The 23,741-nt window shown below is 35.4% G+C and overlaps 1 protein-coding gene across 2 annotated transcripts in view; it reads right to left on the reverse strand.

The window, feature by feature from the left end:
• The window catches only part of Mdga2 (MAM domain containing glycosylphosphatidylinositol anchor 2), a 749,855-nt gene that overhangs the window by 193,206 nt on the left and 532,908 nt on the right, over nucleotides 1-23,741 (reverse strand). For both annotated transcript variants that reach the window (XM_021179085.2, XM_021179084.2), the window contains exon 6: nucleotides 18,552-18,821. In XM_021179085.2, the coding sequence (XP_021034744.1) occupies nucleotides 18,552-18,821 (270 nt within the window). The remainder of the gene's footprint in view (nucleotides 1-18,551; nucleotides 18,822-23,741) is intronic.

Genomic DNA, 23,741 nt, shown 5'->3' on the forward strand with positions numbered 1-23,741 from the left:
TCTGGCTATTATAAATAAGGCTGCTATGAACATAGTGGAGCATGTGTCCTTCTTACCGGTTGGGATAGCTTCTAGATATATGCCCAGGAGAGGTATTGCTGGATCCTCCGGTAGTACTATGTCCAATTTTCTGAGGAACCGCCAGACTGATTTCCAGAGTGGTTGTACCAGCTTGTAATCCCACCAACAATGGAGGAGTGTTCCACTTTCTCCATATCCTCACCAGCATCTGCTGTCACCTGAATTTTTGATCTTAGCCATTCTGACTGGTGTGAGATGGAATCTCACATCTTCTCATAGTTTGACTGTTACCTTTCTTTATTATCAAATTTCATGTTCAGTCAGTTACATTTGAGATTTTAATGATGGTACCTTGCAAAGTCTATAATATAATTTAACCTACTTAGAAGCAAGAGTTCATCTGTTTTTTTCTTTCTCTAATCTAGCAAGGATTTGATAGATGTTTCCTATTAATGTTAACATATGGTAGAGTAAAAATTTCCAAAAAAGACTGACTTCTATCCTTCGCTGACTCCTGCTGCCTGAGAACAAGATGCCCTATAAGCCACCTTAGGTAGAGACACCCAGTACTGCCACTTGAGCACTATGTGTGTTTTATGTCACTTCCAGGTATGGATTCACACACTCACAGTAACTCCACCCTAACATCTGAAGTTTCTAAGCCTACCCAACTCTCCCAGGTAGTATATCTCAGTTCCACTGACCCTAGCCTCTGCCAGCTATGGAACACCTTAGAACCCTGTGAGCCTTCCACAGCAGTCTGAGGACTGTTGTGAGGACATTCAAATGCTACAGAGGTCTCATTCCTCTTCTCTCAAGCTATACCTAGAAGCAGCTGAGCTGGGAACAATCTGATGTCTTACTTGTGCATCAATCCTCAGTTCCCCAAGACTTAACTCCAAGGAAAATTTAGTAGGTTCATAACCAAACAAAAGGTGAGATGTTTACTCCCATCACAGAATTATAAACACTAAAAAGATAAAAGACAATATGTCTGCTTCTTCTAAAATTAATTTCCTAAAAGTAATGTTCCCTGACACAGCATACTGTGACTGTAATAAAGCAATTATATATATACTTCCAAGAAACTCAAATAAGATATGAATAAAGGCCAACATAAAGACCACAATAATGTTAATAACTGAATATAATAAAGAACAGTTCAAGACGTGAAAATAAAATTTAATGAAATAATTACTTAATAAAAGGCAAGACAAAATAACATTTGAAGTGAGAATTTTTTTTTAAAAAGGTTGAATAAGAAGCTTAATAGAAAGTGTCACCAGCATGAATGTGCCAAGTGGAAGAAAGAATATTAAAGTGTAAAGATAAGATGAAAGAACTGGATCTGATTCAGTCAAGGAATATATTTTAAATCCAGAAAAAAAAAAAGAATATACAGGAACTTTAGAACTCTATGGAATGACTAAATCTACAAATCATAGATAATGAAGAAAAAGAAACCCAGTTCAAAAACTTAGAAACTATTTTCAATAAATTCATAGAAGAAAATTTCCCAAATAAAATAAACAACTTTGTATGCAAGAGAAAAGAACAACAAATGTATACAACTGGGAACAAAACAAACTCACCACAACATACAATAGTCATATATTAAGTGTACAGAGTAAGCCAAAAAAAAAAAAAAAAAAGGAATGACGAAAGACAAAGAGACTAAGATATATGTAAAGTAGGACCATCAAAATAAAACAGAATTTCTCAATGAAGATTTTAAAAGTTAGCATGGTTTGGCAGATGTTCTTCAGGTTCTAAGAGACCACCAATGCTATGACAGACTACTATACCCAGCACAACTATTAGTTGTCATTGAGAAGAAAGAGAAACTTTGCACAATTAAACAAACAAAAACAAAACAGATTAAAGGAGCTTATGATCAGCAAGCCAACTCTATAGAGGATATTGGAAGAAATACTTCAATCTGAAGAGAAGAAAAATGTACCCAAGAGGGCACAGATAAAAAGCAACTTCAGATAATTTATCAAACAAAGAATTGAAAAAGAAAATCACAAAATAAAATGTCAGCAATTATGGGGCTGGAGAGAGGGCTTAACAGTTAAGAGCACTGACTGCTCTTCCAGAGGTCCTGAGTTCAATTCCCAGCAACCACATGGTGGCTCACAACCATGGGTAATGTGATCTGATGCCCTCTTCTGCTGTGTCTAAAGACAGTGAGAGGATATTCACATATATAAAATAAAGTATTGTCTTTCTCCCATCCTAGCCTCTTGTTTTAATTCTTTCTGAATTCTAACTGGCAGGCTTAACTCAGGATTTCTGGCTCAAACTTCTCTCTAAGCTGACTGATTCAAATTTGGATCTTCTCAGCTTCTCACTGAATTGCTCTGCTTGGCTTCAAACTAAGTCTGGTAGTTTGTTCTAATCTTCAGGTTTTTTTCTTTTTATGTATTTTTAAATCATCATCATCATCATCATTTTTTTTACATTCCAGTCATTGCCCCTCACTCCAGATCCCCTCTCCCCCCAGTTCCTCATCCAATTCTTCCTCTCCCCTGCCTCCAAGAGGGTATCCTCCCTCCACCAGACTTCTCCCTTCTCTGGGGCCTCAAATTTCTTGAGAATTAAGCACATCTTCTCCCACTGAGGCCTGACCAGGCAGACCCCTGCTATATTTGTGCCAAGGGCCTCTGATCAGGCCGGGTATGCTCCTGGTTGGTGGCTCAGTCTCCAGGAGTTCCCCGGGGTCTGTGTTATTCTCTGGCTTCAAGTGTCTCTGCTAACCTGCACTGAACTGCATGAAGTCATGAAAAAACTCAACTCCACTGCACTGCACTCATTTAATTCAACTGCACCGAACTCAACTCCATTGAAGTGAACTCCCTGGCTCTCCCTGTGCTACTGTTAAGTAGGCTCTCTTTCCTGTCTGTCCTCTTGAGATTTTAGCATATCCTGTCTTTGACTCATTCTGTCCAGTCTTTCTCTGATTCATATTTTTGTCTGCCTTTAAATGTCACTTTCAAACATGGCTGTTTCCTTCTATAAACTAACCATACTTTCATTGTTTGGAATTAAAGGTGCACACTAAGAGCATGCCTGTATTCTAGCCAGACAAATTAAAGATGTGTCATTGCAGCCTGATCACACAGACCTAGATGGTTTTTTGATATAATTCTTTGCCAGAGCAGCTATGTTCCTGGATCAAAATTTTTCTACAACTTCAAGGTCAGCCTGATCTACATACGTAGCTCCAGGACAGCCAGCACTACACACACAGAGAACAACAACAACAAATGTGTGTGTGTGTGTGTGTGTTTAGATATAGAGGCAGTTGAAGCCAGAGAATAACACAAACACTAGGGAGCTCCCAGAAACTCAGGCACTAACTAGGTAGGAGCTTACATGGGCTGGTCCGAGGCCCCTGACAGATATATAGCAAATGTCTGCCTGGTCAGGCCTCAGTGGTAGAAGATGTGCTTAATCCTGGAAAGACTTGAAGCCCCAGGGAAAATGAGGTCTGTTGGGGGTGGGGTGGGGAGTGTAAATCCTCTTGGAGGCAATTTTGTTTTTAGAAATAACTATATTTTTTTCTGAAATTATTTTGTAAATTATAAGATAAAAAATGTTCTAACATCAGTCCTATGCATTTCACTTCTCAAGGTTAAAAAATTAAGAAGTTTGTGAAATATAATCTAATTATGTTAAATGTGACTCTTTTGTTCTGTCATAAATGAGTATCAGCAGTCTATCCTACTTAGTTTTAGAAATCCCATGAAATATTTTATTTTTTACTTAAATGCCCCAAACTCAGTACCAAAACAAAAAACAAATAATAACAACAAATTAAAATACTGAGAATTTAAGCATAGTTTTTTTTTGCAGTCACTAACATTTGATTGGCATTTGGCAAGTACCAAAAGACTTCTCTGAACCCATTTTTCTTATCTTTATAAGTTCAAACTTTAGTCTTCAAAAGCACTAACCTTTCTGTTTTACTTAGGGTTTTATTGCTGTGAAGAGACACCATGACCACAGCAACTCTTATAAAAGTCTTCATTGGTCTGGCTTAGAGTACAGTGTCTTAGTTCCTTGGCAGGAAGTGTAGTGTCATGCAGGCAGACAAGGTGGAAGAGAGATAGCTGAGAGTTCTACATATGGATTGGCAGGCAGCAGGAAGTAAGTGAGACACACTTCCTCCAACAATGCCACAAGTCCAACAAAGCCACACCTCCTAATACTGCCACTACCTATGAGCCTCTGAGGGCCATTTTCTTTCAAACAACACATCTTCTTTTCCCAAGATAAGCATGAATAATTTAGAAAAATGGGCATTGATATCCAAAGGAACACAACAGAAATTTTGTGTACTTATTAAAGTACAAGGTTTAATTTATAGGCTATTTGGGTAATTTTTATGCTTTATTAAGATGTAGGTTAAAATATTTAAAGATGGGAAATTTAATGGACTGAAATGCCTTTCGGGATTGAGAAATGCTACATGATTGTTAAATATATACTGGTGTAAAAATGTATGTGTATATATATATATATATATATATATATATATATATACACATACATATATATATATGTGTGTGTATATATATATGTATATATGTATATATTGCTGTGCAATAATAAATAAATAAATAAATAAATTGGGCCCATCCCTCAAATGTTATTGTTTGATAAAATAATAGCTCAAGGGCTGTTAAGTATTTCTGCCTTCTACATAATAAAGAATAATTAAATGCAGGCAAGAAAATATTATATATATATATATATATATATGTATTTTTATTTTAAATATGGTAATAAATCTTAGTGACAAGGACAGACAAAATATCCCTTTTAATATAGTTTCCCTATCTAAAATGCATTTATTAAAAATTTGTAACAATTCCAATAATAAGTAATTTAGGCCATATTGACAAAAGATAAATTGTCAAATGTTCTATGTTATTTGGGTCAATTATTGTTTTCGCCTGATTTCTATTTGCAATTCACATAGATTTCAATCAAACACTGTGAGGGAATGAAAAGAAGGTGAAGGTTTTTGGGTTTTCTAATTCCATTAAACTGACAGTATCAATTATATAATGGATGTCTCAGCAGGGCAGCATCTTTGTCCTTCCAGATAGGGAACGAAAAAGTAATTCTAAACCAAACCTTGAATATCTAAGACAACAAGAGCAGCAAAAATAAGCCCAAATTGTTTTCATGTTTAAATTTAATATTTTCTGTTTAAAAAGATGTTTTTCTCCTAGTGTTGGAGAACAGAGACCATTTAATTTCTGTCCACAAGAGATTTGGAAGAGTTTAACTTCAACAAGAAAATGTTAATATTTTGATGGTTAATTAAAAAATGCATTTTATGAAGGAAAGCTTGATATACTCATTCCTTCATCTTTATATTATTTATTATTTATTTTGCCCAAGGCTTACTGAATTTTGCTACAATTTGTTCTAATTTACATAGAACTTTGTTCCTACTGTGTAACTTTAATAGTGTTAGAAGGTACTAACTCCAATACATAGTATTGGAGTTAACAGTAATCCTCAAGTGTAGGGAGCAAATGAAGCTCTGAGTCAGTCTATATTGTCTATATGAGTCAGCTATGTCAAGGGCCAAGCAATACGGTCCATATAAAACTGGCAAAGCCTTTCTCCATCCAAGCACAAGTGTTTGAAAATGATTAACTACAGTGTATAAACAAAGTAGCAACTTCAGCTTCCCCCTCTTGGATGTTTGCCTATGAGACTGGTCCCCTATAGAAACCTCTTACTGCATCTATCTAACTCCTCCTCATGTGCTGTAAAGAATAACAAGATGAGGTTCTGGGTTGATGAAGTTATAGGTGTGAGTCTATCAGAGCATGCCTAGACCATCTGATCCCAGCTTTTATATTTACTTCTAGCATTTATTTAGTGCCACTGTCCTTTCTTCATTTTCTCACTGGCCCCAGTTAGAGTGTCAGAGCCAGGTTGGATTTGGCAAGCAATCTCATCCATATGTGAATCCTGAGAACTACGATAATGACAGATCTGACAAGCTATTCTCATTGTTGAAACAGAAGCATGAATGTTATGGGGGCAAACCAATCAATTTCTGATTGGATTTATTTCTGTGCCATCTTCCAGGAGGATTTCTGAATTTAAGAACTAGAAGTGGAGTATGATTTCCAGCAAACTGCTTTCGAGATACAACAGGAAAGTTTATGTATACACTCATATTGATTGTGACAGGAAGTGCAAGACTTTTGCAACTTTGAAAAAGACAAATCTTTAACACACAGGGAGGAAATTGAGCACAAAATCCTACCCCTAGCTACCCCTAGGTAGATGCTGGGAGGTGGGGAATGAGCTTCTAATTTCCTTTACTAGCATGACCCTAGGAAGGTGGAAAATACTCCAGAGAGCGACCCACACATGATTAGTTGGGCAATACAATTGGACTTGATGGATTAATAATAATAACATTAATAATAATACAGTTTAAAAAACAAGAAAACTTGAAGTTGTGTGTATAGGAAAATGGGGTGGACCTAGAAGTTTTGGGAAGGGGAGGTGAATATCCTTAAATAATAGAAATATTAATTTTTATTCTACTTTTCATTGTTTGATTAAATCAAGCTTTTATCAGTTCCCCAGTCTCTACTATCTTAAAAGAAATCTTTCCTATATTCCTACATATTACTTAAATTCTTATATCGGTTTTCTCAAAAGTTTAGTGTTTCTTAGGTTACTGTCAGTCACACAGTCTGCTGAAGTTTGCGTTCAGATTCACCTCTCTCTCTCTTTGGCCTTACCTTCTGCATTCAGAAATTTATCCATCTAGACTCTTTCTGGCATGTTACGTCGTTCACCATGTCTTCATCTTGAAAAGTGTTTTAAAAGTTCTCTGAAACAAGGTTAGTTTTTGGTTCTCTTTTAAGGCTCACAAAAACTTTCTCCATTAAAAATTGTTTTATATCATATGGCCTTATTTGGTGCATGATTCAATACAGGCTTAGGACAACTTTTGAAACCAAAGTCATAAAAGTTAAAGTGTTCTATTCAAGTAACATTTTAAATGCTGTCACAGAAAAACTTTCACAAAATAGTATTGTTTTTCACATTCATGTAATATTCAAACTAATCCTTTATTTATGTCTTCATGCTAGTGTAAAAAAAAAACTAGGAGGAGAATTTGGACATAATGTGCTTTAAAAATATAAATTAATAATAAAGAACCCGAATAAATCCTAAGATAGTTTAGTTAGAAATGGAGTATATAGTGACTTTATTTTTGGAAATGACAAGTCTCTTAAATGAAATGATTGAATTATATATAAAATTATACAACATATTAGCTAGTAACTATGCATAGCTCCTAAATTATCACTGAGGTAATACATATTAATTATCATACTTGTTTCAGTGCATACAATACCTCAAATTAAGACATGCTGAATTATAGGAGGAATATAAATTTATTACTAAATTTAAATTTTCATTGTTTGATGATTGTGTCATTTGCCAATTATTGTTTGTGTATTGTTGATTACTAATTATATCATAAAATTTTGCTACTGTTTGCACCTTTAAAATGAAAATGCACTGTGTACTTAATATTTTCTTATTCTATCACATCGTTGATGCTGAAAAATTATTCTGCTCCATCATCCCAGTATTAAGCTACTAACTAATGTCTTATACTCATATAAAGATATATTGATGAATATATCTTTAAATGATCATTATAGAAGTTCCTTTTGGAATAGATAGACGTTAATACAGAGTCACATAGCTAGTCACTGGACAGAGAATGAGTAATTGCATTATGCTCAGTCCTAAATGGGACATGTATATTACACTCCTCCCTCCCAAGGATCAGACATCGTTGTGGAAGAGAGGACAAAAAGATAAGAGCGAGCGAGCGAGCGAGAGAGAGAGAGAGAGAAAGAGAGAGAGAGAGAATACAAAGTAACAGTGTTTTCCAGACACAGCAGAGCATTCAGTCTCAAGCCAGATAGAATGCCAGTGTGCAGTGGGGAGGTGGGCATGGAGTCCCACTTCTAGCTGACAGCTTACTGGTAACTGGGACCTGCTGGGAGTGGGATAGTCAGCTTTCATGAATGGTGCAGACCGTGGTAGGTTAACTATGATCTTGAGGATGACCATACCCCCAAGAGAATAGTGAAGCACAAATTGTAACCAATGGGTTTGTAAAGTGAACAAGAACAAAAATGAGAGAAAAGATAGTCCAGTAAGTAGGGAAGTAGGATGTTAATCTGGGAGGAGTTGGATGATGAATATGGCCATCATACATTTTTGAGATTCTCAAAGGATTAATAATGAAAAATTGCTTTTACCATGACAAATTAGTGTGGCAGACTTATGGTAGAATAAAAATAAAGCAACCCATGGTATTCACTTCGTTTCTTTTCTTGGCTTATAATTGTATATGAATTTTCTCTGTTGTATTTTTTTAATAGTCAAATGTAAAGTAAGTGAGATACTTCAAATATTTATTATTTAAAATATTCAATGAAGTTTCTCTATTTTTGAAGTTCTTTGCTACTTTTAGCTGAAAATAGTTTTCTTTATATTTCTTAAAAGTCACTCTGGAAGCTCACTTATTGCAGACACTTTACTTACAAGTTTTTTTTCTTGTTTCAATAATTCAGTTAGAGCCTTGAGTGTCAAGCAAAGCCTTTAGAAAATAATCCAGAACAAAGAGGAAATGCTGAAGAATGATGCCCTGGGTGAAAGAGCAATGGGTATCAAGAGCTACTACTATAAGCTTGATACTGCGGACATTCCATATTGGATACAAAAGTAGGGAGAGCTTTGTGATCCTGGGCCCAGCTTAGTCTACATGCCTACATAGACAGTTACAAGTCAGCTGAGACTATAGAGTAAAACTTTTGAGATAGAGAATGAAGAGAATAAAAGGAGGGGAAGAAAGGAATGGGCAAGGAATTAGGAAGACACAAAAGGAGACTATGAATGATTATGAATGAATTGTCAAACCACCCTGAATTATTAATCTCAAGTAGACTGAGAGAATAAAAATATACTAGCTGCTTAGCATACATAAAATAAAAAAAGAACTATTTCTGAAGGAAAAACCATAATATTCCTCACTCCCCCCTCTACTTTCCCATCCAGGTCCCTCCCTCCCCACTTGTGATTGCTTTCTTCTCTCTCCCAAGTGAGACTGAGGGATCCTCACTGGGGCACTTCAGCTTGTTGAGTTTTTTGAGTTCTGTAGATTGTATCTTGGGTATTCTGTACTTTTTTGTGTGTGTGTGTGTGGCTAATATCCACTTACTAGTGAATACATACCATGCATGTCCTTTTGGATCTGAGTTACCCCCTCAGAGGGGAACCTGATCTGGTATTGGGTGAAGGCAAAGGACTGAAGCCCTAAGGATCAGCAGAAAGAATGAAAACAGGCAACCTCAGGAAATAGGAGGTTGGAGGATGCTCCAGAATGCATCAGAGACCTGGGAGGAAAGAGACTCAGGACTCAAAGGGAGGGACCTTAGATGAAATGCCCAACAGTAGGGAGAGGGAACTTATAGAGCCCACTTTCAGCAGAAAGACAAGATATCAATTGAGGGATGAGGTTGCCATCCCACAGTCACATCTCTGACCCATAATTGTTCCTGTCTGAAAGAATTACAGGGATGGAAATGGAGAGAAGCCTGAGGAAAAGAATGTCCAGCCACAGACCCAAAGTGGGATCCAGATCAAGGGGAAGTCCCAAGGCCTGACACTTTACCTGAGGGTATGGAGAGCTCACCAAAAGAGACCTAACATGACTGTACTCTGGAAGACCCAACAAGCAGCTGAAAGTGTCAGATGCAGATATTTGCTCCCAACCAGTAGAGAGAAGCTGCTGACCCCTGTTGTTTAATTAGGGAAGGATGAAAGAAGCAGAGGAGAAGGGTGATCCTGCAGGATGACCAGCAGTCTCAATTAATCTGGATCCCCAAGATCTCTCAAACATTGGAACACCAAACAGACAGTATATACCAGCTGATATGAGGCCCCCAACTCATATACAGTAAAGGACATCTGGGTCTGTGTTCATTCAAAGATGATTCACCTAACTCTCAAGAGACTGGAGCCCTCAGGGAGTTTAGAGGTCAGGTGGGGTGGGGGTGGGGGCATCCATGTGGAGATGGAAGGTTGGGGGGGTGTGGGATGCAGAACAGTCAGAGGGTGGATGTGGGGGGAATAAATTATGGAGTGTAAAATATAAGTTGATTTAAGAAATAAAAATTAAAATAATTAAAAAACAATCTTAAAATATTCTATATTTAATAAATGACAGTCCATTAAAAATAATATTCTTTTTTTCATGTGTTCATGTGTGCATGAAAGTAGTGTGTGTGTGTGTGTGTGTGAGAGAGAGAGAGAGAGATGAGAGAGAGGAAAGGAGGGAGGGAAAGAAGAAGGGAGGAAGAGGGAGGGAGGGAGGGAGGGAGGGGGAGAGGGAGAGGAAGAGAGAGTTTTTGTATGTGTATTGGTACTTGTGGCAGTCAGAGAATAACTTGCCAACATTTGATTCTTTTCCTACCATATGAATCCTAGAGATCAAATTCAGCTCCTCAGTCATATAACCAAGTGTCTCTACCCAGTGAGTAATCTTATCCAACCCAGTATTTTAAAAATAATGATAAAAAGTTTACATGTAGATACTTGACATCTTATATGCTACACTCATGTCTTTAGATAAAAACAATAAAATGGAATAAAATAGATATGTCCTCTATGTAAGCTACAATTTCACTTCAGAACCCTTAAGATATATGTCATGGAGTTGCTGAATCTCTTTCTTTTCCCCAGTGTGGAATATTGAATAAATCTCCTTTTTGTGCGTTCTACTCTTTGTTGTTTGATTGGTTTGTCTTTGTTTGGTTGGTTGTTTTGTCTTTTTGGATTTTCATACAGGGTTTCTCTGTGCAGCCCTGACTAACATGGAAATCACTTTGTAGACCAGGCTGGCTTTGAACTCATATACATGGGATTAAAGACATGCATTACCACACTGACCTTGCTTTCCACTCTTAATCCAATCCTCTTAATTAATTTATAAATGAAAAGTGGCTCAATCTGACTTGGGGCTATACTGTGACCCCAACTTCCATAATACTTTTAGTAGGTAAGTAAGCTTTTTCTCACTGTTCACTAATTATTGGTTGATTTTGTTTAAGATAGATATGAATTTTTTATATATTTATCTCATGGTTTCCACGATTATGAAAATTTCAGAAAATTGAACTGCTGAAAGAATAAGACAAAGGACAGCATAGGGATGAGGAAGAGATGATGAGGAGGAGGAGGAAAAAGGAAAGAGAGAAGCAGAGAGAGAGAGAGAGAGAGAGAGAGAAAGAGAGAGACAGACAGAATGACCGACAGAAAGAGAAGAAGCAAGAGGAGGAGGAGATGAGCAAGCTCTTCCCAAAAGACAATATTAAGAAATTATGGAGTCTACAAGAGAATATCCATTAAATCTATTTCTGATGGATGCTAGGATTTTCTTGAAGCATTTAGAATGATCACTACTTTTGGGAATAGATATAACAAAAAGGGGAAAGATACAAACACATAATATGCTTAGCAAATTTTTAATTAATTGATTTCTTTAAAAGTCCTTGTGACATTCAGAATTTCAGAAGAATAAACGTAAGTGATTCTTTACATTCACAGGAGTAAATGTATTAATTGCAAGGATGCTGAAAAGATTCTAGCATGAAAGGTGAACTTTAAATGTTAAATTTGTCTTTACAGGCCCGCAGGTCTGGAGGCAGTTTTTAATACTTCATAAAAAGAAAATGGAGTTACTTTAAAAGCTAATTGATTTTACCCCTCAGCCACAAATGAAATACTTCCTGAATTTTCAAGAACTCTTTTTTGCCATAGCACAGCTGCCAGGGAAGTTCCTCATCCTTTCCTAAACAGAAAGGAACTCTAGTTTAAACTTAAGTTTTCTTTTAAAAAATTATATATATATATATATATGTGTGTGTGTGTGTGTGTGTGTGTGTGTGTGTGTGTATGAATAAATGCAAAAGTATGGACTCATGTATCCTCATGCTTTTGCGAGAGTAAGTCTCTAATAAGTAAAACAGAATGAGGAAGTCCAGAAACAGTGCAAAAATAAGAGTGATCCAAGAGGTGGGTGATAGCCATGCAGGGTTGTAGCGATATGTATTAGAATTTGTACAGGGCAACTGCCTAGCTCTATAGAAAACTAAGCAAAGGATTATTATTTAATCAGGATGTAAAAGCTAATTTAAGAAAAGGCATATGGAATAAGACAGGTATCTTACCTTCCTGCTCATTGTCTCTAATTCACACAAACTAAGTTTGCTGAGTCTCTCAGTTTTGGGGAAAAGGAACCTTCCAAATAAAAGGATAATGATGCTAAATTATGTTTTCAAAAAAATTCATTGTTTCAAAACCATTTTACAATTTTAGGGCTTCCAAAGACTGTGGTGCTTTAAAAAATTAAGAATAAAAGAAATGAAAAAAAAGAAAAAACTACAGTGGGCATAAAATCTGATCAATTCTTTATGGAAATTTCCAGCTAATAAAGGCTAACTTTTTGATCAAGAGCTTGAATAGATAGCCCTTTCAGAATTACTGAACAATTGATCAATTATAGCTCATTTCACTTTGTGCTTATATTCAAAGTTTTAATTTTACAAATAGTTTTGTATCTTTCTCTAACAATCCCATTGATTCAATTACAAGAAATTTTTTAACAAAAATTTTTAAAATAAGTTGAAAGACAGCCAGCAAATATCATTGTATCTCCACAAGTCCTTCAAATTGTATTCTTGTTCAGAGAGTAATAAACTGTGCATCATGTTAGTTAGCATTGGAAATTCAATAAGCATATGTGTTTGATCACTGAAGAAAGAACATGAACAACCACAATGAATACCCAGAACAAACAGCAACAAAACAAACAAAAGCAAAAACCAAAGCTTGTTCCAATTTAAAGAGGCTATATATGCCAAATGAGATATTGTGGGAATATTCCTGTAGAAAGCTGTTTCAGCAAGTAAAAGGAACTATGCTTCCAACCTGAACTTGTTGCTATTATGCTTCTAAGGGTTACTTTTTCTGAAGATAGGGAGTCAGGAAAAGACCTTGAGGTGCCAGGGGTGTAACTAAATGGGAGAGGGGGAAGGGAGAGGGAGAGGAAGAGGGAGAAGGAGAAGGAGAGGGAGAGAGGGAACAGGAGCATAATAGCTCAATTTTATTCAGTTCAAACATTTTAGAAAAAGTAAGCTATTGGTAGAATTCTGGCTAAAATTTGAAAGATACCTTTGTTATGACAGAATTTCTACAGTCTGATTTCTGAGTCTTGAGTTTATTGCTGAAATGAAGCTTGATTTGAGAAATTGCTTAATAGATCTCTCCTAAATTTTATTTACTTAAAATAGTCATACTTCTACATTTTTCTCAAAGAGAGTGTGTATGTGTGTGTCTGGTGTGTGTGTGTGTGTGTGTGTGTGTGTGTGTGTGTGTAAGAGAGAGAGAGAGAGACAGAGACAGAGACACAGAGACACAGAGAGAGAGACAGACAGAGACACACACACACACACACACACACACACACACACATGCAAACATGGATGTCTGTGGAGGCCAGAACAAGATGCCAGAGCCTTTGGAGCTGGGTTTACAGTTGGTTTTGAAGCACTCCATCTATATGATAGAACTTGAACTACCATATAGATGTCCTTTGGAAGAACACTAAGAATCACATTGACAGCTCTTATGACATACATTAAAATGCTAATGCCTTTAGTGTGTATATGGCATCTGGTGCATAGCAGATACTTAACTGATACTAGTGGCTGTTACTACTTAGGACTGATAAATTCTAAATTGCTAGTAGGTCAAGTCATGGAAGTTTACAATGACAAATATTCCCCTTCTGCTGCCCCCATCCCTGGTACATATAAAAAGGAACATTTTGAAATGTTTGCTAGGCCAATACATCTTAATAATTTCAAAATAAATGCTTAAAATTAAAATAAAATATTTGAAGCCTAGCTCTTCATGCTATTTCTGTGCAACTAGGAAAGTATAAATTCAGGCCCCACTGAATACATATTGTTGGTTTTTTTTTTCAGAAAAGTTGAATTGTAACTCAATATTGTAATTATTTAATGGGTCAGCATAATAGATCATGACCAACAAATATGTGATAACAATTTTGAAACTGAAGCGAAAAATGCTTACATAACCATTTGAGAGAGGTCTGGGAAAAGGATTTGATGAACGATGAAGACAACGGAGAGAATGTAGAAACATAAAGGGAGTTAAGGCATTCAGGGAGCCTGGTGCTTTGAAGCATATAATTTACAGAGAACCATGAACACAATAGTGACAGTAAGGCAGGTCTGTCATTTATTTGACACATTGTCCATCAAAGGGCATCTGCAGCATTTGCTACCTTCTTAGTCTTGATTTATATTGGCAATTTCCTCTGAATGTCATGTCCTTTATAGATGCTTAGCTGCTTTGACGAAGTGACTAGATTATGAAGACTCTGAACCTCTCAATGATTTAACCCATTGATGGGATCATATTTTCATGAGCTATTAGAACAAGATGGAAAACTAGATGAGAAGTTGCTAACAGAACTGGGTCCTTGGGATTATTGTCCTTAAAGGCTTTGGTTTATTTCCAGTTCTATCCTTTTACCACCTGTGCTCCATCCAGCATGAAGTATGCTGACATGCCTCCATACATGCCTCCTGCCCTGATGCCCTGTCTAACCAGAGGCCCACATGAAGCAGAGCCAAGTCTCCATAGATCCTCTTAAACAGACTGTTAGAACCAAACCTTTTCACCTTTAAACTCTCATTACTCAGGCATTGTATCACAGCTATGAAGTTTATTTACATATTCCCTTTATAAGAACAACCTGATGAGTACTCTCAAAGGGGTTATCTAAGAATAAGGTCATGAGAATGAACAACTATCTAAGGACATCCTAACATGCCCCATTCTAAAAGGTTTCACCAACTCCCAAAAGTACAAAGCCAGTAACTGATCCTTAAATCACAATGAACCTTTTGAGAATTAAAAAATGCACTTATGGTAATAGTCTTAAGTTATTCTCTTTCTTTTTTGCCTTACATAACACATATGGAGAAGCATACGCTACCTTAACAGATTATTTGGGGGAAGTGTATATAAGAGGAACTAGAATTGAAGAAATATCATGGTCAAGACTAGCTTAACCAACAAAGGACAATGGCAGCTTCATCCAATGTGGAAGAAGAGGGTCAAATAATCTTTGAAAAGTAGAGGCAGGGGTAGACTTTACAGGTAATTCAAGAATACAAGATCATTTTTAATTTCCTAATCATTTATTATTTTCATAAATCTTAATAATAGAATGTTCCTTATTCACTTTAACCCAAAATAGAATATAGAAAATTCCATGAAAAGCGCTTTATTCGTTTATCAAAAGAAGTGCAAGTCACCTCATTCTTTAGTTCTTAGATTGAATATATGATTAAAAGCAGAAGATCAAAGAATAGATTTAATTACAGGTATAACAATGTGGAGTACTGAGATGCAAGCTTTTGCAAAACTCAAAATGGCTAAAAGACATGTATGTATTTTACCTCAGTCCTGTGGAGGATCTCTCTATTCTCTATGAGACCAAGCAAAGCTTTGAAATAATGTTTCTTTTCTTTGCTTAACTTATTGGATCCTTTATAACTATGTTTTAGAGAGGTCTGCTGATATATCATGGTTGTTTAAAGAAACAACATTAGAAGAAATCTCATTTGCATAATACTAATATTCAAAGGATAGTGCTAGCCCATTGAGACTTGCATGTTAGTAATACAAGTTTCCGGCCTCAAATGATCCTGAATTGGAAGGGTCCAAGGAAACACATCTAGAGTTTTTGATCACACATATATTTGTAATTTAAAGGCATTGCAGCACATTAAATATTCCTAAAATATGTTCAGCATTTCTTGGCCATGATGTTATCCATGTTTTCTCAACAGCTGCTTGTGACAGAAGTCTGAGCATTTCTAAACCTAGTGAAACACAATAGAAAACTTCACATGGAAACAACACATTATCTAGTAGGATTGTGGAAGCACTGAGCCATTCAGGAAGAGATTAGGAACCAACATAACTTTTTCCACATGTATCAGGGGGACTACTTCTTGCTTGACTTAGGAACATGTGTCTCAATCACTGTAAACTGTTTAAGAATCACATGAGAGGTGGTTTTTCTGTCTTAGATGTAACTTTCTACTGAGATTGTAAACCATGAAATTCATATTCATTTTAAGCTTGCTGTATTTAAGAAATGAGATATTGCATTTAGAAAAAAAATATATATAATCACTTGCATTTTACTTTAAAAATTTGTATTTTTAAGAAAAAGTCATGTTCCTAATTTTATGTGAAATGCTAGGGCAATCATGGCACAAATGTTATAGGAGCAGTGAAGCACTTACTGAATGGATTTCACATCCAGTCCATGAGATGGAACCTATATCTAACATCAACACTGCTACAGTGGCCAAGAACCTGAGACTAGACAGATTATGACTGTAGGGGAAAACCTAATGCTATATTCCGCTAAAGGAATATAGCAATGAAAATGACTCCTAAGGAAATATTGTTATACTTATGGTTTGTTCAATCCTCCCCATAGAAGCTTCTTCCTGTAGGAAAAAGAAATTAACATAGAGACCTGCACTGGACATTGTGTAGACAGTGAAAGATGTCGACACACTCAATTCTGTATCTGATGTCGTCATCAAACCATTTTGCTCAATACTCAGCCATCTATGTGGAAAAGGAAGCAGAAGGTTGTAGGGCCAAGGAAATGACATCATGAAGATACAGCAGGGGTATTTTTCATAAAAATTCTCGGAGACTGTGGCAGCATTCATAGGGACTGCACAGGTTTAAGCCAGATGAGGTCCCACCCAATACTGAGAAGGGGACATGGACATGGAGTTCTACCCTTAACCATATGCACAGATGGGTACATTGCTGTGCATTGCCTTCTTTCTGGAGCATTCCTGAGAAACACAGACATTCTTGCTTGTCCTTAGAGTCAGTGTTACAAATGACTCTGCTCCGCAAACTATATTGAACTTATTACTTTTTCTCAAGTGAGATTGTTTGTTTGGTGAAATAAGATAAAAAGGTGTTCACTATTGGATCCATGGCACTTCAGGCAAACTGTTGCAATGTTTTCATGTCCACTGTATAGCGAGATTTTACAGACTATTTCTCATATCCTTGATAACATAAGCACGTTGGCAGGACTAATGCTCAAAGCATGTTTCTAGCCTTTTTAATCCCATGAAGAAACATTATGGTAGTTTAATTAGTACTACTTTATTGTATCATGTTGCAAAAAGAGATGGTTTTAACACATCTCACAGTTACTGACTACACCAACGGCCAACAATTCTGTAGCCAAGGGTATGAGCCATAGCATTTTGGTTTACATTATAATAATCTATGTTGTTTTTAAACGATATAATCTTGTCAAGGAGTATATTTCTAATGGATTGTTCAATGTCAGAGAGCTGGGCTCACTAAAATCACTACAATAATACACAAAACAACCAACATAATGTCAATGAACTCAATTACGCATTGCTTACATATATATGTGCACAGGGTCTTCTTGGTCCTGTGGGTGCCTCTGTTTACCTGAAAATCAGCACCATCTAGGTCCATCCCTATCCAGTACCCTATTAGGTTACTATGACACAGAGCATAAGTATTTGAGTTCTTTCTTAAATCTTATTTTCTTTTTCCAACACTTGGGCTACATACCATATCAACGCACTAGCTGATAGCCAATCCTCTGCATCCCTGTCACTGCTAATTTAGGGGCTTATATTTTATTCCAGACCTTAAAATGGACTTTGCCTTTCTTTTTCTGATTTTTTCCAAGTATTTCCATCAATGAGTCCTCCTGAAACCTTACTCAATTGAAAATGAAGTCTTCTGGGTATGAATTATATATTCCCTAATGATCTCAGTGAAAAAGTACTTGAGAATATTTTGAAATTTTTATATTCATCTGTTTTGCCTTTTAAATGACATTATATAATCATCAACATATTTTATATATAATGTATATATAAGTAGAATTTTTAAAGTAAAGGACATATACATAAATATGTAGTCTTCTTATAAATGGGGTTCTATAAATATTAACAAATCATAAAGCTGATAAATTTATTAGCTCTAAGCTAACATATGCTCTCAGTATATTTTGTTTTATGTAACACATTAGTAATTATATTTTACTGATAACATATTTTAAGAGCAAGTCAATAATACATTATTGTAAGTATTCTATAAAATTCCCTTCATCCAAATAAAATATCAGTATTTAAGACTTTTAGATTCTAGTTTCAATTATATGTTATGATTATTCCTAAATATTTTTCAATATTTGACATATAAATCAATATTTGAGGAAATATTTTTAAATTAAAAGTGACAGTATTTACTTTCTTTGCAGACAAACTCACCTCTCACAATGATGTTGGTGGACTTTTTTGCAGGGTTTCCCACATTATTATTGGCAATGCAGCTGTAAGTACCAGCATCATCAGAGGTGATGGCAGGTATGGTCAATGTCCCTCCATTCAAAACAATCTTTTCTGGCAGAGTCCCGAAGGACCTGACCCAGGTAAGAGAGGGTGTAGGCTCTCCTCCAGTTGTAACACACACTAACGTTATGGCCTCTCCAGGATTTACAACTATAGGATCATCCACCAAGAGCTTAATTGACGGAGATGCTAAAAGACACAAAGAGAAGACATGCATTTATTGAGATATGTCGAACAGGTAATCAATTGCAGGTTTTATATTATTCATACAAGTAGTTAAATGGAAATGTTCTTTTTCTCAAAATTAGAGTGTCCTACTCAAATTTTAGTCAGATTTAATACTTCTGTACTTCAGTTAAGCAGCATAAATTTATAGAACATTATTAAGTCTTTTCCACCAGATGTAGTATTTTGAGGTTATATTCAGAATCATTTTTATGGGTCAGCGTCAGTGCTATTTTTTATGGCACGCTAGGAAAAGTCACACAAGACAATGCAAATATTATTAAAAATTACTTGTGAATTTATTGTTCTGACACAAGAATCACCAAAGTGACAAATGTTGTCAAATACAGCATCCATTTCTTCTTAGTGATATGATAATTTTTCTCTCATTCCTAGTTGTTTAGTCTTTATGATTTTATGGGTAAAATTCCCACAGAAAAAAATAAGTCTTTTTAAATTCTCAAGTTAAAAAATAAACATATAAATATTCACTCAATTAAAAACACTTACCTTTACAACAAATACTTAAAAATTGAAGCTATATAGGGAATATAAAATATTACACTCATACAGGCACAACTTAATTGTAACACAGTGTAAGCATATATGACATTTTCATAAATAGAAGTAGTGTACAGGTATTTTATTGATGTTAAAGTTAATATGTTCAGGAATATTTGATGACAACGTGAAAGCAGTATTGTATGCAGTATATATATTACATATATATATATACATATATATTACATATGTATTAGATATATACTCTACATAGTATATATTTAGAGCATATGTATTATACACATAGTATATGTTATTATATTTGACTTCAGTTTTTCATTTCTTTTAAATATCACATGTTAATATGCATGAATGTATATATGTACATATGTATTATATATATATATTACCTATATAGTATATATAGAGATTAATGTTTTCAAATTCATGTAACTGCATTAATTTAAAAATTATTAAGCTCAGATTAGAGCTGCAGCTTAGACTTCAAGCTTATTAAATTGTGTGTTTTAATAAAATCCATCTGTCTTTAAAAATGAAAACAAGGGAAGATAGGGCAACAGCTCTGTGATGAGGATTCATGGCGGGGGGTGGGGAGTCTCTGACATTTTCAAGCATCCTTGTTGCTTGCTGACTCTTATAACATCATTAAAATAGCATGGAAAATTTCAAAATGTCACAACATCAGCTCCTCTGATGTTTTAGCATTAAATTATAAAGATTTATTATTAAAAAGATTTTGGGAAACACACATATTAAAGGTGATATGTGAAAGTCACCACAGTTGGGGAGAAAACAAAGTGTATCAAGGAATTATTAAATATTAAACTAATGACTAGAAGATGCCACCAATTAAATCTTATAAAATATGTATTGAACTTACTTATTAATATACTACCATCAAGATGCAAATGAAATCCTCGTATAAACTGCATAAACCTCGAATTTTCTTGAACTAGTATTTTAGAAATCCCAGTGCTTATCAAGTTGTGTTTAATGTGTTTTACACCACATTTAAATTGTATGAAAAGGAACCAAGTCAAAGTTTCAGGATGTATATTAGGACTATAGAAACAACAAATTTCCATTACATAGAAGAGTATATGTTTATACAAAAGGCTTATTGGAGGAGGGATAGTTTTCTGTAAGAAACTATGCAAAATGAACAACAGAAGAGAATTTCAAGTTTAAAGGTCATTTACTATATAGCAAGAAATTCATTGTTCTGACTCCTTTGATATACAGATGAACATTTGCAATGTTATCAATTGATATTCTCCTTCATGAATCTGGGATGAAAACAGTTCTGAGCAAGTTAGATTTATTAATGTTACCTTTTATTTTCTCAGATTGTTCTTGAAGTTGAAAAAGTAGCTATTCAGACAATTGATGACATGACTAACAATCCTGAAGCCTCAATAATATTAAAATATATTTGCTATACTAAATTGTCTAACTTTAAAGCTTAAGAAAATTACAAGGTTGAACGTTTGACACCCATGCATTAGCATGTAACATTTAGTGAACTTTTTGTAACTATATGGCTTTTTTTAAGAATTACAGGTGATTATTAGAGGGTAAATGGAGTCATGACCGAGAGTGGGTAACTAAAGTATACAAAAACATTTCATTTATAAGTATCATTTTAAAAAAGACTTTCCTGTGGAATGAGTCTTATGTTATTTTGAGGTTGTATACAAACACTCTGAGTGAGGTTCTGCTTTGAAATTTTTATTTTAGGATCTGACTAATGTAGAAATTTGCTATCTCACTGCCTAGACAAGTGGGCATTGACTTCAGCACCTTCCTTTCTTATCCTCCTGAGGTCTGGGCTTAAAGGCATGCATTACTATATTTGACATCAGTTCTTCACTTCTTTGTAAACGTCACATGTTAACATGTATGCATGCATTTGCGTAGGTATATTGCACATGTCAGTGCATGTGTGCCTGTGCAATGGAACCAATAAGAAGCCCAGAGGTGAACTTGAGGGAGTTAGTTCTGTCCTTTTACCATGTGGGTGCTGAGGCTTGAACTCAGGATGTCAGGTTGGTTTGGTGGCAAGTGCCTTTCCTTGCAGAACCGTGCCTCCAGCCCTAGTTGCTCATTTCTTCATCCTTTTGATGTCACTCTTTGGGTGTGGCCTGTATAGCTTTAAGGAATGATCCAAATGTGGCAACAACACATGTGTAAAGAAACAACAGACAAAGGTCTAGAAAAACTGAATTGGATGATCTGTGTTCTGTAGTGGAACTACACTGATAGCAACCCAGAATCTCAGTGTGCTTTTTATATACAGAACGAAAACAGAGAAAGCAAGGTAATCATCCAGTAGGAAAAAGTTGTGATAGTTTCTGCATACAATGGTTTCGGTTAAAGGTCAAAGTTCTTAATCATCACCCATACTTAGATGAGGGAAAGGCTTTGCGAATCTCTGAGCCATTCCTGGGAAGGACTGGGTCTGACATTGGGGTAGTCGACAAGGCTGTGTTCATCTCAACAATACACATTCACTCAAAACGTCATTAGCTCCCTACACATTGCATAATATTTCCTCAGTTACAAATGATGTGCTTCAGACATAATTCAGTCATATTCTGTGATTCTACACAAGTTCTTTCACTTCTGTGTACCTCTCATTGGCATTGTTAACATGGAGGACACAAGTATTTTTGGATGGATAATATAAACATAAAGCCATTATTTTAGGACTTACAACAAAAGATTCACTAAACAATGTTTTCGGTTGTCAATCACTTTATTTATTCCCTTCTAGGCTTAGTGTAGCTTGACAAGCAGTGTGGTTGCTACAAGACAAAAGGTCTATAAAATTTGATCCTTTTGATGGCATATGTCAGGCATATTTTAAGGTCATTTTGAATTTTTGAAGGTCCTGTACCTCCACATATTTAAAGTCATTCATTTTGAAGGAACAAGAACCCATATTAATATCCCTTTATAATATTGTTAGTAGTGAAATAAACTCACTGTATTTCAATACTTTTTCTCTTAGGACTGGCATATGCTGTTCCTCAGCACTGTTCTGTAACTGTTCTAGTGCCTTGAGGTCACACATGATGAGCACCCTTTCCTCTGTTTAGTGAGTATCCAGGAAATGAAGACAGATAAAGCCCACTGTACTAAATTATAAACCTAGCTGGTTATTATGTCTTTATTACCAAATATATTGACTGAGTCAACCCCTAAAACATATCCATCACTAGACATTGAGACAGAGGCTTGTAATTCAAGCAATTCAACTGAGAAAGTAGGAGAACCAGGACCCCAGGGTCAAATTCATCTACAAAGAGAGTTGGAAGCTAACTTTAGATATAAAAAATCTTATCTGAAAAAAAAAAAACTCAGAAGCAAAATAAAATAGGCCCTCATTTGTAAATTAGGGAGCATGTATTTTTCATTTCATTTATAAACATGGGATACATACGACTTTGGTACATTTTAAACACACAAAACCCAAACACAAAGGATGAAATAGCACAAGAAAAGTACTGACCAGGACAATATAGAATTATCATTTGAGATGCTGATCAAAGTGGAAAGTTACGGTTACTGTAAAGCATGTTTGTTCTCACTGAGGTGGAAGGTTTGAAGAACTGACTTAATAGAACAAAAAGTCAACCAGTGATCATTAGAGGCTAGAAAAAGTGAAGCCGATGGAAAAGTATGTTCTACATTCTAGCATCCTGAAAGACTGGGATGACAGCACCTCTACCAAAGCCACAGCACTTTATTATACATTTATAAAGGGCCAAGAGACAGAGACCCAAAGCCTCCCAGCACAAAAATATAATAAATGTTTAAGAAGAGAAGTGATAATTAATTGCAATTTAATCATCATATATTATAAAATATATGAAATTAAATCTACACCTAACAATTATGTATTATTATGCTTCAAATTAAAATCATATGAACACGAATTATATAAACAAAGGCAATCCTTCAAATAAAGTTAAACATTTACACAAAGACTGCCAATAGCCTTGTCTGTGAAAGACAGGTCTTCTGAGTCTAAGGGCACACTGACCCTTGGCACACTAAAGACAGTGGAAATGACCTGTGCAATAGACTTTCTACCTCACGGATCAGGAACATGCTATTTCTTACATTAGAGTGGCTCATTTTGTTCCCAAAATATTATTTTTTTCCACATTTCCTTGTTCTCTCTGGTGATCCACAGAGTGAGGTCTTCCACTCCTTACAAACATGGTTAAATGATTTTAGAGTATCTTTCCATGTAGCTCCTGCTAGGCACTCTGGATCCTTAGAACTTCTTGGGTATTCTTTGGGTCCCCAACCTCCTATGCTGACAATTCACAATTCACATTGTAAACTCTTTTTTTT

Source organism: Mus caroli, chromosome 12 (genome assembly GCF_900094665.2).
Source record: "Mus caroli chromosome 12, CAROLI_EIJ_v1.1, whole genome shotgun sequence".
NCBI lineage: Eukaryota > Metazoa > Chordata > Mammalia > Rodentia > Muridae > Mus > Mus caroli.